This window comes from Plasmopara halstedii (genome assembly GCF_900000015.1).
Source record: "Plasmopara halstedii genome assembly, contig: Scaffold_650, whole genome shotgun sequence".
In the NCBI taxonomy this organism is placed as follows: Eukaryota; Oomycota; class Peronosporomycetes; order Peronosporales; family Peronosporaceae; genus Plasmopara; species Plasmopara halstedii.
Window position 1 is genome coordinate 684,069 of NW_020187567.1, and position 15,742 is coordinate 699,810.

The 15,742-nt window shown below is 45.0% G+C and overlaps 4 protein-coding genes across 4 annotated transcripts; 1 reads left to right on the top strand and 3 right to left on the bottom strand.

Moving 5' to 3' along the window:
• Positions 1-847: 847 nt before the first annotated feature.
• Positions 848-2,128, bottom strand: PHALS_12784 (uncharacterized protein; the record flags this gene model as incomplete). The annotated part of the gene is made up of 1 exon (XM_024728405.1): positions 848-2,128. One exon carries the CDS (start codon positions 2,126-2,128, stop codon positions 848-850), a length of 1,281 nt encoding a protein of 426 aa, XP_024578885.1.
• Positions 2,129-9,071: 6,943 nt separating this feature from the next.
• PHALS_12785 (uncharacterized protein) lies at positions 9,072-9,332 on the bottom strand (the record flags this gene model as incomplete). The annotated part of the gene is made up of 2 exons (XM_024728406.1): positions 9,072-9,179; positions 9,243-9,332. 2 exons carry the CDS (start codon positions 9,330-9,332, stop codon positions 9,072-9,074), a joined length of 198 nt encoding a protein of 65 aa, XP_024578886.1.
• Positions 9,333-12,541: 3,209 nt separating this feature from the next.
• PHALS_12786 (uncharacterized protein) lies at positions 12,542-13,364 on the top strand (the record flags this gene model as incomplete). The annotated part of the gene is made up of 6 exons (XM_024728407.1): positions 12,542-12,597; positions 12,664-12,714; positions 12,897-12,993; positions 13,091-13,100; positions 13,167-13,218; positions 13,319-13,364. The coding sequence occupies 6 exons, from the start codon at positions 12,542-12,544 to the stop codon at positions 13,362-13,364; spliced, it is 312 nt and encodes a 103-aa protein (XP_024578887.1).
• Positions 13,365-13,922: 558 nt separating this feature from the next.
• PHALS_12787 (uncharacterized protein) lies at positions 13,923-15,188 on the bottom strand (the record flags this gene model as incomplete). Its single annotated transcript, XM_024728408.1, has 1 exon — positions 13,923-15,188. The coding sequence occupies one exon, from the start codon at positions 15,186-15,188 to the stop codon at positions 13,923-13,925; it is 1,266 nt and encodes a 421-aa protein (XP_024578888.1).
• Between the last annotated feature and the right edge of the window lie 554 nt (positions 15,189-15,742).

Genomic DNA, 15,742 nt, shown 5'->3' on the forward strand with positions numbered 1-15,742 from the left:
AATGGTTTCAGGCCAGCACTTGTCATACGCCCTCGTGAGTCGTCTTGACGCTCGACCGCCAGATCTCCATCTAGAAGGCTGAGAAGATTAGCGAATCTATGAGCAGTAGTATAAGCGCTTGACAGAAATTAAATTTACGAACAGGAGAAGTTTATCGCTCTGCAAAAGATCGCTATCAAAGTATGAGTCTACCTGATAATGCAAAACCTGCAAATGTTGGATGAGACTTAGAGATGGTAACGCCTGGCGCGCTAAAACAATTGTGCGGTGTTGAAGAATTGTGTCAGCAAATGTTTTAAAATGCTGGCCTAGATCACGGCACCGCTAGCTGCACATTACATCTGAATAGGTGACAAGTCGAGCGCTAGAGTTAAATCGAGACATTGGATGTTTAAGCTAATGCACTCGAAACGTCATCATGTTCAAAAGTCCATCTTGAAGCATGGTTGTGGTCTGTTAAGCAGCCGTCTTTATGTGCTGCATAATGTTTGAGCGTTTGTTTATTTTTGTAATCCTGTAATTCTGATCGTGATGACTTCTACATCATTTTTTGGCTGAAGCCGACAGAAAATGAGTCCTTCGACCGACAATGTCTTTTTAGATAAAGGCGCTCATGTTTACGTCTCGACGTGCAGGAAGTTCGATGGCTGCATATGAAAACGACATTTACTGATTTGGATTACAATTTGTCTGTCAGGCATAGAATGAATCAAGGCTGCCAGGTCAGCGCCTATACATCAAGTGAGCTCTGAGAAAACGATACAGTCAGAACGCAGGAAGCAAGACGACTGGCGTAGAAGTGAATATAATCTGTCAGAATCTTAAAACGCCTTATCTTGTAGAGGACCTATCTGGGATGCTCATACGGCCTGATGCTTAAATATTCAGCTTCACGATACTTCTCGTATTCCAAGACGATAAAATCGTTTGTGGTCACACTATTAGCCTTTTCGTCAATGGGAAAGTGTGTTAAAAGTTCATGCGGCTGGACATTTCTATCACTCCATACATCAAAAATCGCATCAAGAAGACGCGTTGCGCCAGATTTTAATTTTGCTGGATCATAAGACCCCTTAAGAGCTATGGCGGCCAATCTTGCGAGGTCCCACAAATTATCTGCCTTCACTAACTGAGGCTCAGGCTGTAAGAGAATGATAAAGTGACTTATAGTGTTCAATTTTATGATGGAAATGTTGATATCGTCATCCTCTTTGAATTTCATCCGTGTGACAATCACATTTGCAGATATTTCTTCCTCCTTCCAATAACCGAGAAGCTCACGCTGCATCGTCGTCGCAAATTCTTTTGTTACCGGCTCAAGCTTTGCAATTGCAAGCGCCACAGTCACTTTATCATATCCAAACTGCTCTAAAAATTCCTGAATGGCAAGGTATGGACGACTCGGAAAAAAATGAGCAAAATACCTACGAACAATCTCCAGTTTTCCGCTCGTTAATGCGTCATAAACGTTGTTGCCTACGCGGAGTCGATCCCATACTAAATCAACAGGTACATTAAGCCAAATGCGAAACAAAGCCGATTCTAAATTATTGACAACGTTAGCATTTTCCACAAAGGATTTTGCTTTACTTAATTGCTTCACCAAGTTGCCTTCTCCACCGAAATGCTTTGTCAAAATGTTCACTAATTTGTTGTCGGCGTAGTCACTTGGCAACGCTTCATTTCTATACTTCTTGAGGCCAAGCAGTATAATATACTCTTTCAGCTCGTCAAATCTTTCAATACGTATAGCTGAAGCAAGATCGTCGCCAAATTGTAGCAGATCTAAAACGTTGTTAATAGACATTCCTTTACTCACCCACACTTCACGTTGTATCTGCAACAGATGCTTCATCATGAGCTGCTTATAATCTTCTCTCTCTGCCAGACCACGGAGCTTGTCGAGCACATTGTTGTGTCCATACTTTTTTAGAAATGGCACGATTGGCGAGAGTAATCTCTTAGACTTTTTATCTCGATTTTGCTTTAAGCAAAAATTGTAAAAAGTCTCCATGTCGGGACTTATCAATGCATTCTCGAGATCGTCATACAGAAGCACCCTCATCACATATTCATCGTACTTTATCCTGGTAGATCCTTTCCCAATATTCTTGACCATATTAGACATCTTAATCAAGCTTGAGAAACGACCAGATCTGCTTTCTACGTTTTCGGTCCTTATCTCATGAAGGCTCGATACATTCGGTGCGGATCCACTTGCATCCCTTGCAGCACCGGGGTCGGTAGCTGCAGCAACCTCCTGTGTCCCAAAAGAATAGTCAGAGGCGCTTATGGAGCATACTAGAAGGAAAATTGATCTGGTGATTCGCATTAAATTTGTGGTTTCAATATTTTTGATTTATCTAAAGAATTGTTTCCACCACGCTATTGGTCTCAGAATCTGGTTTTTGTTGCTAATGAGGACATTTTTTGGGAGCTCTATAACCTATCACTTACTTTTTTGGTACTTTATGGAACCTTTGTATCAGAACATATCCCATATATTCCGACCGCAAAACATGTTCTGGTGCCTCGGCGCGCTACTTTTGATTTACGAAGGGGAATTCAAGTTGAGTCAAAGTCGAGTTTACTATGCGATGTACCTATAGAAGTCCTAAAAAGACTGCCGCACGACCTCTCTCCTTCTCTTACAAAGTAGTTCTTTTCATAGTTGGCTTGCATGACATTCAGCAAAATCGAATACCCAATGCAGGAAGGCATCAAGCTGCCACGCCATTGAGGTAAACCTTTGAACCTTCTTTAATCAAACTATAGAGGCCCTCATTAATCAGGCTAAGTACGAAAGATATGGGACGGTGTGACCACACAATGGTGTGGCTACACGTTGACAAGTACAGAGTGAAAACAATCGTTGTATTTACTCGAGCGTGTTTATTTTGATATGATAAATGTTTATTGCAATATGTAGTTACGGACAAAGCAATTACTATTGGGGCGGGAACTGCTAGTAGTTATGCATTTCAATTAGGTTTTACTATTTAATGAGGAAATCCTATAGATTTAGATGTAGGCGGTTCCGCTGCAAACAAACAAAAAGAAATACAGGTTCAATTTTGAACCGAAGGGTGTATTTGCTTTGGGTTAAAGTTTTGGGTACTCTTAGAGGTAGCGGTTTGCGATCCGCTACACTTGCACTGGTTCTAGTATACAACGTAAGGTCGGTGACCTTAGTAAGCTTCCTCTAAGCAAAGAGCTACGGCAGCCTGGTAGCACTTGTAGTCAATCGACACCTGAGTCGTTACGACTGATCCTTTGTGAGGGTGGAGAAGTTCCCCATTTTGCCCCAGGGCATGCTGGACGTGCTTAGAAAGCTGATGTCTCTGCTTGGCCCTAAGTGCGAGTAACACCTTGCTTCACAAGGACCTGAAGCGATAAACGCGCGCAGAGGCGTTTTTTAAGGTACGAAAATGCTTTTGCTAGAGCACCTACAGCAAGAGATGTCGGCGTCGACTGTATCCATGACGCAACCGTCGATACAGATGACTCCTCCCGACCAGGCCGCTCATGGCAAGCGTTCAGACATTTGAGTGTGAGGATGGAGAAAAGCTTCTGCTCTGGGTGAGAGATACCGCGATGGCTATAGCATATACCATGCTTCAGAACAAGCAACAGCGCATTGCGCCAGCTATCTCTAAGCTCGGGAGTCGAGTGCGAGAATTGGCACTAAAGCGCGGTACTTTTTTTGAATCGGCGTTCCCATCCTGGAAGGAGCTGCAGCTTTTGCGAGTGTTCTCGCCGCCTTATGATGCATAACGCGTGCGACAGTGTTTCCTTGTTACCCGACAGGGGGCAAGAATAAGTTGGCGGACTTTGTTCAAGAGTTGAGAACTCTGATTGTCGGAATGGCAGCCGATCCTCTACCCGAGGCTGTCACAGTGACAGTCACATGGAAGTTCTCCGCACTGGCGTGGCCAGAATTGATATTTTCTGTGGTGCATCCATCTTCTTCTGAAGGAGCCGTAAATGTGGCATTGAAAACTGAATTCAACTTTAAGTCGGCACGACTTATGTTGGATTTCACAGCCTCATAACTCGTCGAGCGGGCCTGAGCCAATAGATCTCAGCTACGCTGAGAAAGAGGGGGCAGAGAGTCGAGTTGCTGGACAGCATGTAAACACCCGACGGTGTTTTGTCTGTGGGGATGCCAATCATCTTCGGACTAATTGTTTCCTACGCAAGGCGCATCAGGTTTCATCGCGGAGAAACAAAAACACTCAGTAAACGCGGGGCTCCCTACTGGAGGAGAGGCAGCTAGGGCCTAGCCCGAAGAGCTCCGTGCTCTTAAACACGGAACGCGTATGCAAGCCGGATTTGCTGGTCGTGAAAGCGATAGTGAAAGGCTTTCAAAGGCCATGGAAGATCCCAATCGACTCCGGGGCGTCGAGCAACTATGCTCGACGCCCCACGAAAATAAGAAGTCACTTGTATACTGAGGCGCTGAAAGCGCGGGTTGAGTGACACCGTCTCTATTGCCTAGCGACAGAGACTTGTGTCACGGTGCCAAGCGTCCCTGCGGACCTCGGTGTCAAGTTTGTTGACCTCGGTAGCGTGGAATGCTGTGTAGTCTTAGACTTGGATGCAATGTATGACCTTATTCTTGGTTTGGCATGGTTGGAACACCATGAGCCATGGACTTGTTAGCGGTCGACGACCTTGGGCGCTATGCGCACGTCTCCTGGTGGAGCTTCGTCCACAGTCGTGTGGAGCACGGGAAGACTGATGAGGAGAACCATATCGTCCGTTCGAGAGCGGTGCTCGAGTGCATGCGCACGAATACACTGTATGTTAATGCAGATACGTGCGCCGAAGAATTTTCTTATTGGGGTGATTCATTGGTAAGCGTGGCATTCGAGCAGATCACACTAAGTTCAAGGGATTTGTGGACTGACCGGTTCCAAAGAAACATCAAACTTGCGCAATAGCTTGGCCTTGCCAACTACTTGCATAAGTATAGCGCGAATCATGCGGTTTAGCATTGTCGAATCTCCTTAAGAAGGATAAGGAATGGTGTTGGGACACCAAGCATCAGAAGGCTTTTGACAGGGTCAAAGACAGCCTCTTCATGCACGTATACTGGCGTTACCAGACCCCGAACGCCCTTTTACTGTCGTCTGAGACGTTTCAAACTTTGTCATCGGCTGTGCACTGCTGCAAGCAGACGCCGAGGGGCCAGATCGGGTGATCACGTAGGAATCTCGCCAGCTTAAGGCTGCGAAGAAGAACATTCCAATCCGTGACAAGAAGTACTTGCGATGAAGTATGCACTTGTCAAGTTCAGGGTGCTCCTGCTAGGCTCAAAGCCGTATGTGATCTACTCAGATCATGCGTCGCTGCGACTCGATCGCCTAGCCTCTCGCAGAGGATGGTCAGGTGGTGCTCCTTCTTTGCAGAATACAACTTCGAGGTGACGTATAAGCCAGGAAAGCAAGATGCTCTCACTGATGCGTTGTCACGCAGCCTAGATTATATGCTTGCTCATGTCACCACGGTGACGTCGTCTGTGACGGATTTGATCCGTGCCGCTTACGCGGGTGATGGTATGGGTGTGGCACTGTTAAACGCTCAGAAAGCTTTGGAAACTTGGACAAGAAGTTGTCGGCGCGATTGCGCGCACGGTTGCACTGTTATTCGTTGAATAACGAGTTGTTGTATTTTGGCACCGAATTGACGGATACGCCACGAATTGTGGCTACTCACGATGAGGGTTTGTAGTACCGTATCCACTTTGAGGCTCACGCAGTGGTCATCACGGTCGTGAGAAGACATAGAGCTCTATAAGTTGCCACAACTGGCGGCTCAAGCTGTACAAATAGACGAAAACATATGCGCGCACGTGTGAGACGTAGCAAAGGGTGGAACCCATTCCGAATGCGGTGGGGCCGCTGGCCATCTTACTGGTACCCTCCGGGTGTGGGCAGTCAATGAGTATGACCTATGTATTTGGCCTGCCAATGACTCGGCGAGCAACAAGGTTGCGGTAGTCTTTGTCGACAGTTTGAGCAAGATGGCTCATTCTGAGAAGCTGCCGGACACCACCGACGGTGTGGGTACAGCGACGCTGTTTGTGGCTCGTGTCTTTTGACAACATGGACTCACGGAGTCAATTGTCTCTGACAGAGACCCACGCTTCTTTAGGGTGCTGGGCATCAAGTTGACTATGTCAACTGCGGATCATCAGCGGACCGATGGTTAAACTGAGCGCGTGAATTGCGTCATCAAGGACGTCCTTTGCAGCGTCTGTGCTGAGACTCCGAGGCGCTGGGGAGTCAGGCACGATGCTGCCACTCGTTGAGTTTGCTCTGAACAATGCAGTAAATGCGTCTACTGGCTGCACGTCATATACGGGCTAGTTCACCTTCGCGTGCCGCTGAAGCTGCCCCCCTACGGATCAGGGCTTGTTGGGGGAGGGTTAGCCGAGCGGATCGTTGGTGTCAGCCTACTTAATGTGCGTAAAGAAGTCGAAGACTTTTTGTCTATCAGACTGATGTCCTACAACACGTTCGCGATGCGATGGCTGAAAGCCAAGACATGTAGCAAAAATATGCAGACGGAAGAAGTCAAGTAATGTTGAGAACTTTGAGATCGGAGACCTGGTTTTATTATATGCTAAAAATCTTCCTATACATGCTGTCTCTGCTGTCTTTCTGACAAAGCAACGTCCACGGTTTATCGGACCTTTATGCTCGTGGCCAAGCGGGGCCTTGGGTATACGCTAGATCTTCCGAGAAGGATGCGCACCGGCCCGGTCTTCTATGTGGACATGCTAAAGCCGTCCCGGAATCCAGTGCAAGTGAGCACGGAGGCGTCGACGCTAGGCACAGGTGCTCGACCACCCAGAAATTGCACCTGCAACTGGTTTTGAGCATGGAGTGCAATGCTTTCCGTTTTCAACGGCGCCAGCCGCTCCACCGTCGCACGAAAAGTCGCATTCGTCTGCTCGACGTCTGAGAGCCGCTCCGATAGAATTCGATAGACCTCAATGTGAGGCAGTTGGTGCACAAACTGTTTTCAGCCCCCGTAGTCTTCTGCTCAGCGATATGCGACCTCAGCATGATGCTCAGCGGAGCGCCGATGGCGTTGCACTTTGTTCTCAAGATCTCGAAAAGCCTCGCGGATCGCCGGGTGGCGATCAACCAAGTCGTGTCTCAACGAGAACGTTGGCGTCCACCATCACGTAAAGGCCTTGTTGGTCGACTTCATCGCCAGAACCAAACCTAGTATTCTGTGAAGTGGCGAGAATACCCTGACTCCAAGAAATCCTGAGAGTTAAATGTGCTTTTTCGGCGAGCCCGCCCAGACGTCTTAGACGCTTATGATCAGAACGATCAGACGCCTCGCATCATCCTACGCCCCGCGCTCCCCGGCAGCAGTCCGGGAAGCTGAAGGGCCATTAACCGGGTTCAAGCTATGGCCCTGAGCTGCTGTGGTCGTGGGCTCATCGGTGTAAGAACCCACAGAGCTCGCGGGAGAGTAATGGATGAATTGATATGTCGCAGGGCGACAATACGCAGGAAGTCGGCGTTGCGCCTTGAGTTTCGAAAACTCGAACCAAAGAAGGTGTTCCACGCGCACGTTCGATTCTTTGTGGCTCCGCTGTAATTAGACAGTGATAAAAGTTCCGCTTCCGCTGCACCCATCGTTAAAAAAATTTCTCATTATCTGCAGCGGTCTCGCCAGGGGCGGACACCATAGGGATAGTCCGCATTGCGGGTACAGGAGCGCCTCCTCTTTAAGCGCAAAGTCGAGCGCGGTACCTATCCATTTAGATTTCTTGAGGTGCCAAGAAGAAAGCTTGGAGAGCTTTCTTTTTGTCAATTTAAGCTTGTGTAGTCGCCGGGGGCCCGACAACGAAGACACCCAACGATCGATTGATCGCGTCCTTCGCTTTTGTAGCGGGTCCGCCGAGCGGAAGCCGTATTCCACACAAGGGTCAAGGATCGAACGTAAAAACGAGCGCATGAAAGCTGCCCTTTGGACAGAATCCAGCTGCTACCCCTGTGTCTCGTTGAGGCGATTGGTAATGATACCAGGTTCCCTGGAAGTCGAGAGGTCGGAAAACGGACACGGTGTCTGCAAGGCTCGAGCAAGGCTTACATTGCGCCGTTGGCGTTCTCCTCTTCTTCTCATGCTGGGATAGGAGGATCCGACTCGTAGTCGACCTTCTCCGAATCCTCGATGAGGAATCTGTCGCTCTGGGCGGGTGTGGTGTGTGGCGCTTGGTTACCGAGTTTTACAATTTAATTAGAAAGACCTATAGATTTACATATAGGCGGCTCTGCCACAAATAAACAAAAAACAGTTTCAATTTTGAGCGGAAGAGTATATTTGCCTTGGTTTAAGGTTCTGGGTAGTCTTGGGGGCAGCGGATTGCGATCTGCTACATTCGTACTCAGTCTAGTAAAGAAAATAAGATCGGTGACCTTAGTAAGCTTCCTCAAGCAAAGAGCTACGGCAGTCCCGCTGCACAAAGGCCGCCCTTTGTCTGCCAAAATGCTATTATGTACGTGCGGTTAGTAGTTACTCTTACGTTTAGCATTCCAATTCAGCGACATTGACCATAGTATTACCTTGACGACACCTGACAACGTGTCGTGGCAGTATTCATCCTGACTCAAAATAAGACACGTTATCACTTGCGAGGCAGTCTTCAGCTTGATTTCAGAGAAAGCACTATATGTTATTGCTGGTTATAACTTTTGGCATGCTTAGTACGATCCCGCATTCCGAGTACATGTATCACCCTCAATCAAATTTATGCTGTCGACATTAGGGCTGTGTACCATCTCATGATATCAATATGTTGCTGCTCTTTCGAAAGTGTTGATCACCGTTTTTATCTATATCGTCCTCTGTCTGGCGCTACAACGATATGACATTGAGGGGTTTCTATAGGTTACTGCTAAGTGAATGGTACGTCGAAACCATCTGGTGCTATTTGGCGAAAACAAAATCTATAGAAATGAGAATTGGTGCATCTACCAGCGAAACGGGATCTTGTCATAGACGCAATTCCAAATAAAAATTACAGAAAGGCAAGTTGTCTTATCATCTCATTGCTCATTAAATTCATTATCTGGTGTCAACTTGTGAATGCTCCCGCGGTTAATACCTGTAACATCGCGTGTCCAATTCTTTTTTTCGCCATTGGATATTATGACCTAGCACATAAATTTTGGCAACGGATCTTACAGGTAGCAGATCGCATCATCTCGGTTGCACACCTCTCGACACTGATATACTACTCTGAAAGAATGTAAATGCAGCTGGCACGCAGCAAAACAGGCGTTGTATAGGGTGCGAGAGGGCACCATAAATCCTTGATTCCTGTACTCCAAAATCAGATCGGCGAGTGTAACTTTCTCGACTTCAAATTAAACTATGCTTATTTGCAGACAGATATTAATGGTCATGAACGCGTGATAGCATTTGAATCGTCCCATCTTAAAGCGGCAGAGAAGAATTTACCCGTCTATAACAGAATTTACATGCAATGAAGCATACCTTAGGTGGCGGATGCTCAACAATGAAGTGTCGTACGTCACGATGATCACACCACCAATTGATGAGGCGATACGTACGGCATACGGGACTAAGGCAATGTGTGTTGCGTTGTTGAAAGCTTCTAAAGTAAGTAAATTCGGGCTTAGTTTTCATTTTATCGAGCCGTCCGGCTGCAAGCCGGCACCACTATGCATTATTTCAAAATTGCTGTATTACAGCACTGACCTGCATGGCATTCAGCGAAGGAAGTTTCCAAATGATGTGAACCTCAAGTACGGAAGACTATGCGGGGCAATAGATCCTCCTTGAGTGACCTCGGTAAGCGCACTGTGTTGCCTATCAGTCAGCAAAGTACTAGCAGTCCAAACGTACAGACTATATTTCCGGTCTTTCAGAAGACGCGTCTAGTAATACAAGGACTTTGTCGACCGTTTGAGAATACAGCCAAGCTTTGCCTCGAAAATGTGTTCCGCTGTTATGGTTTGCTGGTTTCCATTGTATTGGGTAGAGGTTGACGAATTACAGCGAGACTTTGGCAAATAAAATTTAAGGTGCTTGACGCCATATTAAATAAGTGAACCGCTGACTATCCGGAAACAGATGGGAAGTTCGAACTTTTGAACCGCGTTGTGAAGAATATTTGAGGCGTTTGCGCGATAACACTGGGGTTCTGGAGCTGGCTGCCCCCACCTTATTGAGTTTGTGCTGAAAGATACAGCATATGCCTTCAGGCTTACCTTCAATTCACAAAAATGGTTTGGAACACTCCTTATTTATTTGAGACTGCCATGAAAAGGCTCAGTGAAGGATTTGTCGATTAAAATCGACATTCTGATATCAGACATGTTAAACTTCGTTGCAGAATCAGCAAATTCAGCACAATGGGATTGAGCGTCATGCGCAGAGTACGCGACACTACGGCCGAAAGCCAAGATAATCAAAAGCAGCACCTTCACCCAAATATATTGTGGGGTAATACAGTTAATCGTATGCATTATATCAATCCATATTTGCTGTTTGTGCAGTCTATTAGACTAATTTGCATCGGGTATATATTAAATCATAATAGGTCAAGGCGAAAAAGGGTACCAACTTTATCATCCCGGAGAGAATGCTAAAACATTTAGTGTTCGATATGGACTGTCTGACACCATACCGAGATACCTTTCCTCCGAGCCAATTGGATGCGAAAAGATCTGCTGTAGAAGGAGCACCGTACCCACCATCTTCGATAGCAGCTCAGCTACCATTTGCTCCAATGCAACGACGAGATTCGGAACCGCTAAAATGCTTTAAGCTTGTCAGCGCGATAACGAAGCTCGGAAAGCGGATCTGACATATGGCTCATATCAGCCTCGGACGCACGTTATGACTCTCAAGGAGACTCAAAGCGCCGTTACAAAAGAGAGAGCTCACGAAATACAGCCGCAAGAGGGTCGACCTCAGCCATAACTGCAAGAAGAGAAGGGGTGATCCAATTTTACATAGATCGTTTGCCGAGCTGGCAGGTACATGGCTGTTACCAATGCCTGGTGAAGTGGGAGGGTTATTACAGTTCGAAACTCACGCAGCGAGTAACTGCAGAGATTTTCAACTATAGTCACGGCGAGAAGATTTGGGCAGGAATCGGCGTGACTCTTGCGCTGGGAGTAGAGCAAGCTGGGCGTTTCGAGCCGGGAGTTACATGTCAACAATGAGTGAAATATTATGGTCAATTCCATGGTGAAGTGTCACAACACTTTCTGCCGATGGATTAGGACACGAAGTTTAGATTACGCAAAGATTGGAGCTGAGCACCTTCTCGGCAAGAGACAAGGCTGCGTATTGACGAGTTAGGGTGGAGTGTCTTGTCAAGACTAGTAGACTCGCTGCGATCGTTTTAACAAAGAGAACTTCGGACCCCTCACTAAAGGTTTCTTTCAGACCGTCAGCCAAAAAGGCTGCGTTCTTGGGGGCTCATTAATCCAATTGTTTGGTGTACGGTAGAAAGCTTTCGGTGAAAGTGCGTTTTATAGCCCAATCATGGTAGAGTGCAACGAGTAGAGTTTGACTTCATGGCTCGTGATGTCTTATAAAGACAAAATAAGTATGATCTACGTCATATTGGAAATGGATTCATCGAAGCATGTACGTCCAGCTTCTGAACTCACACTTTCAGTACAATTGTAACAAATACAGTAATATAAATTATACAAATCTCACATTGTCCTTTTGTATATTCATAAGCACTAAATTTTAGCATTGATAAAGATCTGTGAAGTAGGGCTCATGACTGACAATAACTAAATATATTTTAGAGAGATAATAAATTCATATATTTGATATTTGTAGAAATAATCTGAATAGATTGAATGCTTAATATAAATTGTTTTTAAATAGTTGGACTGACTAGACCATTATTAACGGTGAAAGTTTTCGGTTCCTCTTCTGGTTGGAGAATACGAGCATAATTCGTTAATGAAGCCCTTAAAGTTCACTTTTTCTCTGTGCAATATGCACAGCCAATGTTGCAACTGCGAAGGGGCAAGCAAGTTTGTCAATTTCAAGTCGTTTGTCGTTCTCCCCAACCAAGGTAAGAGACTCATTTAATTAATTTGACAATAGAAATTAAACTTTGACACAGTCGTTTGTGAATGAGTTGAGCAAGCATAGCAAAGCATTCGTTGAGTTTCTAAGCGGGCTTCACTGCCAGGTACAAGCTTACCAAATCTTTTCAGTGATGCTATATGCTTCTATATACCTGCCATTCGATGATCTTATAATGCAATTGTTGTTTAGATGCAGAAAATGATGTAGAGATTTTTTGCGGTGGTTTATTGTTCGAGAATTATGGAGCTCGCACTTCGGAATTTAAACAGTTGATCAGGTCACCTGGTGCATGTGATTTAACTCGATGAATCCGACTTCAACGTTCATGCCTTTTTTATTTCTGCCTAGAAAACCCGTGAATATAACGTGAAGTAAAAATGCTACGTTTGCACCAGCATCCATATATTTTCTGGAAGGCGCAATCCTGAAGATGGACATTCCAGCCAAGGTTTCTAAGCAAGCACTCCAAGTCCGGCACGCAGTCGAGTTAGCCCTGTTTGAAATACTTGTACACCTATTTATGTTTTAAGAATGTATTTGTCATTTGAACAGCTTAGAAAGAGCATTGGAAGCGAAGGAGACACACGAGAGGATGCTTAAATGGTAAGAAATTGGGACTCAATGGCTCAAAAGGTTAAAAAACTTTCGAGTCGCTGAGCTGCCATATTCCGCACTCGAAACGCCTACCGCTTCTGTCACCGAGACATTTTGGTCTAAATCAAAACCTGTGTGACAATGAGTGCATCACTCGGGACTAACACCGTCTTTTCACCCGCTACGTAAAGCGTAATTATTTTTTCATTGAATGAACAGTCCATGTTACAAGTTTTCGTGGCGCAAGACACGAGCTTGAATAATTGTACAATCATGAATTCTACTTCTGTGTTTGGTACAAGAACGAGATGTGGTTAGAACTACAACGTCGGGAGCGGTATAAGTGGGCAAGCGGTAAGAAATAATTTTTAACGCTTGTCCTCAGATACAACGAAGTAAGTTGACGAAGATACCGATTTGACCCGTCGAATGCTAATTGCTATCCCTCCTCTTACACCCAGTGGCATGTGACAGGCTTCGCATATTATACGTATACACATCACCTTCCACATGGTTCGTAAATCCTTCCTGGATTTATTAGACTTTGCTGGCTACGCTTCACTTGATAAACCTACAAAAGTTGACAAAACGTACAAAACTTGACATAATTTAGGCCGGTTGTCGATTTTCGGTTACCTGTGTCAGAAGATAGTGAATAATCCTGGTATCTCAAACAGCTGTTGTCTGCGAGAAGTCGCATAACTTGAGATGTTGGCACGGATGCACTGATCACATCTTATAAGAGCAACAGATGTTTCAAAGCCGACGCACCCAAGACGTCAAAATTTAAGACAAACATATGACAGCCTTTTTCATAATTTTCTTTAAGCTTTTTCATGACCGTCTAGATAAGTTGCTGCGCTGGAAAATGTGACGTACATCAGTATTTGGCAGTGGAATGATAACGTTCCTTTTCTGACTCTGACGTAGAAGAGCCGGATCCAAACACACATCATTTTTGGTTGTCTTTGAGAACGATGCCTTCACGCGGTCATATGTGCAGGACATTTAGACGGCGATTGTGCCTGGATAGATCGATTCTATTACAATTTTCAGCTTAACAAAAGCTACCTCTCATAATTCTCAATAGAAAATCTAATTTGCATCCTAGGCTATCGCCCGGCATGGAGATACAATACAGAACCAATGATTGAATTGCTATAACGTCTCTTACTTAATGACGTACCATGCTCCTCGGATTTATGCAAACGAACGATCTAAGAGCGCCTCGGAAAAGGGACAGACGTGATGACTATGCTACCATCAACTTTGCCGAAATTCTTGTATTCATCTACTACTGATTGATCGGTATAATCAGCATCAGCCATTTTGCCACCGTGAATTTGTTCGTAAAGTTCATCTGATGGAATGTTTCTGGACCTCCATTTTCCAAAAAGCAATTCTAAGAGTGGAATGTCACACGGTAACAACCTTGCTGGGTCGTTTTCTATGCTTGATCCGACAGCCAGGCGTGCTAGATCCCACAAATCCCCTGCCTTTACATAGGGTTGCGTAGGATTCAAGAGACTAATGTAGAAGCTCAAAGCTTCCAGCTTGACATCTAGAAATCTATTCATGGGATTCCTGCTGAACTTCAAAAAATCAAAAACTACTGATGTATCGTGATTTTTAGAAAGCCAAAATTTGATTTGCTCGTGCTGCATCATCGTCGCAAATTCACTCGTGGCAGGCTCAAGCTTCGCAAGTGCAAGTGCCACTGTCACTCTTGGTATTGGAAAAGAAGTTTGAAAATAATCAATAGCAATATAATTTTCACTTGAACCGCTTTCAGTATAGTATTTATGAGCAATCTCCACTTTTCCGCTTGTCAATGCTTCAAGTGCGTCGTTGCCAAATTGAAGTCGATTCCACACCGCCAGCTCTGTTTCTCCATGCCACGTGCGAAATAATGCTGATTCCAAACCACTCACACTCTCGTCGTTTACTCCAGATAACTTTGCTTTACTCATTTGCTTCACAAAGTTTCCATCCCCACCAAATTTACTTATCAAAAACTTGACAAGCTCGTCATCGACGTGGTCACTGACTTGATCTTTATACTTTTTGCGGCCAAGCGATAACATGTACTCCTTCAGCTCGTCGAATTTTCCAGCTTGTATGTCAGTAGTAAGATCGTCGCCGAAGTGCAACAGATCAAAAACTTCGTCGATCGACATTTTTGTTTTTAGCCACTCTTTCCGTCGTATCTCTTGCGAAAGATGCTTTATCATTTGCTGATTATACCCATCATTCTCAGCTAGATTACCAAGATCGTTCCGCAAGTTGTTGGATCCATACTTTTGTAAAAGTGGCTTGACTGCCGAAAGTTGTTTTTTCGCTCTGTTTTCACGATTATGGTTCATGCACAAGTTGTACAAAGCCTCCATCTCGTTACTTTGCAAAGCTTTTTCGAGATCATCATACTGACGCACCTTCTTCGCGAGATGATTGTACTCATTTCTTTTCATGAGCTTCTCGATCATTTTAGAAATTCGACCTCTCTCTTCGATATCATTGATCTTTGTGTCATCAGAACTCGATAGAGTCGATTATAGTGACTCACATCGTTGACATAGTTACCAAGGTCGACAATGTTGTCAGCTGCCGCTGGATTCGAGAAGGTAGAGTGGACAGTAGGACGCTTACAAGGACGAAAATTGACATTGAGAAAATTGGACAATGTAATAATTCATATGGCATCAGAGCCCTCTTTAGACCAGCCATTTGCCTATTTTGCCTAATTAATACCATATCAGGCACCAATTCGTTAAGAATTCTAAACTCATTTTAGCAATTGTTTAACCTCCGGAACCCATTATTTCGACAATTGACTGCTTTTATTGTCTTCAATTGAGCTGATTGCACTGCAAGTAGCTCTGATGAGAGGTCAGTTGAAAGTTGCTATGTAATATCGTAAAACACGGCTATACCAACTCGGCCCTGACTAAGATATTACATTGCTTCATTCCGCTGAGCTATTTTTTTCTTGATTTTAATTCTTGATTTTTCTTGTACGAATCGCCATCCCGAAGTCCTT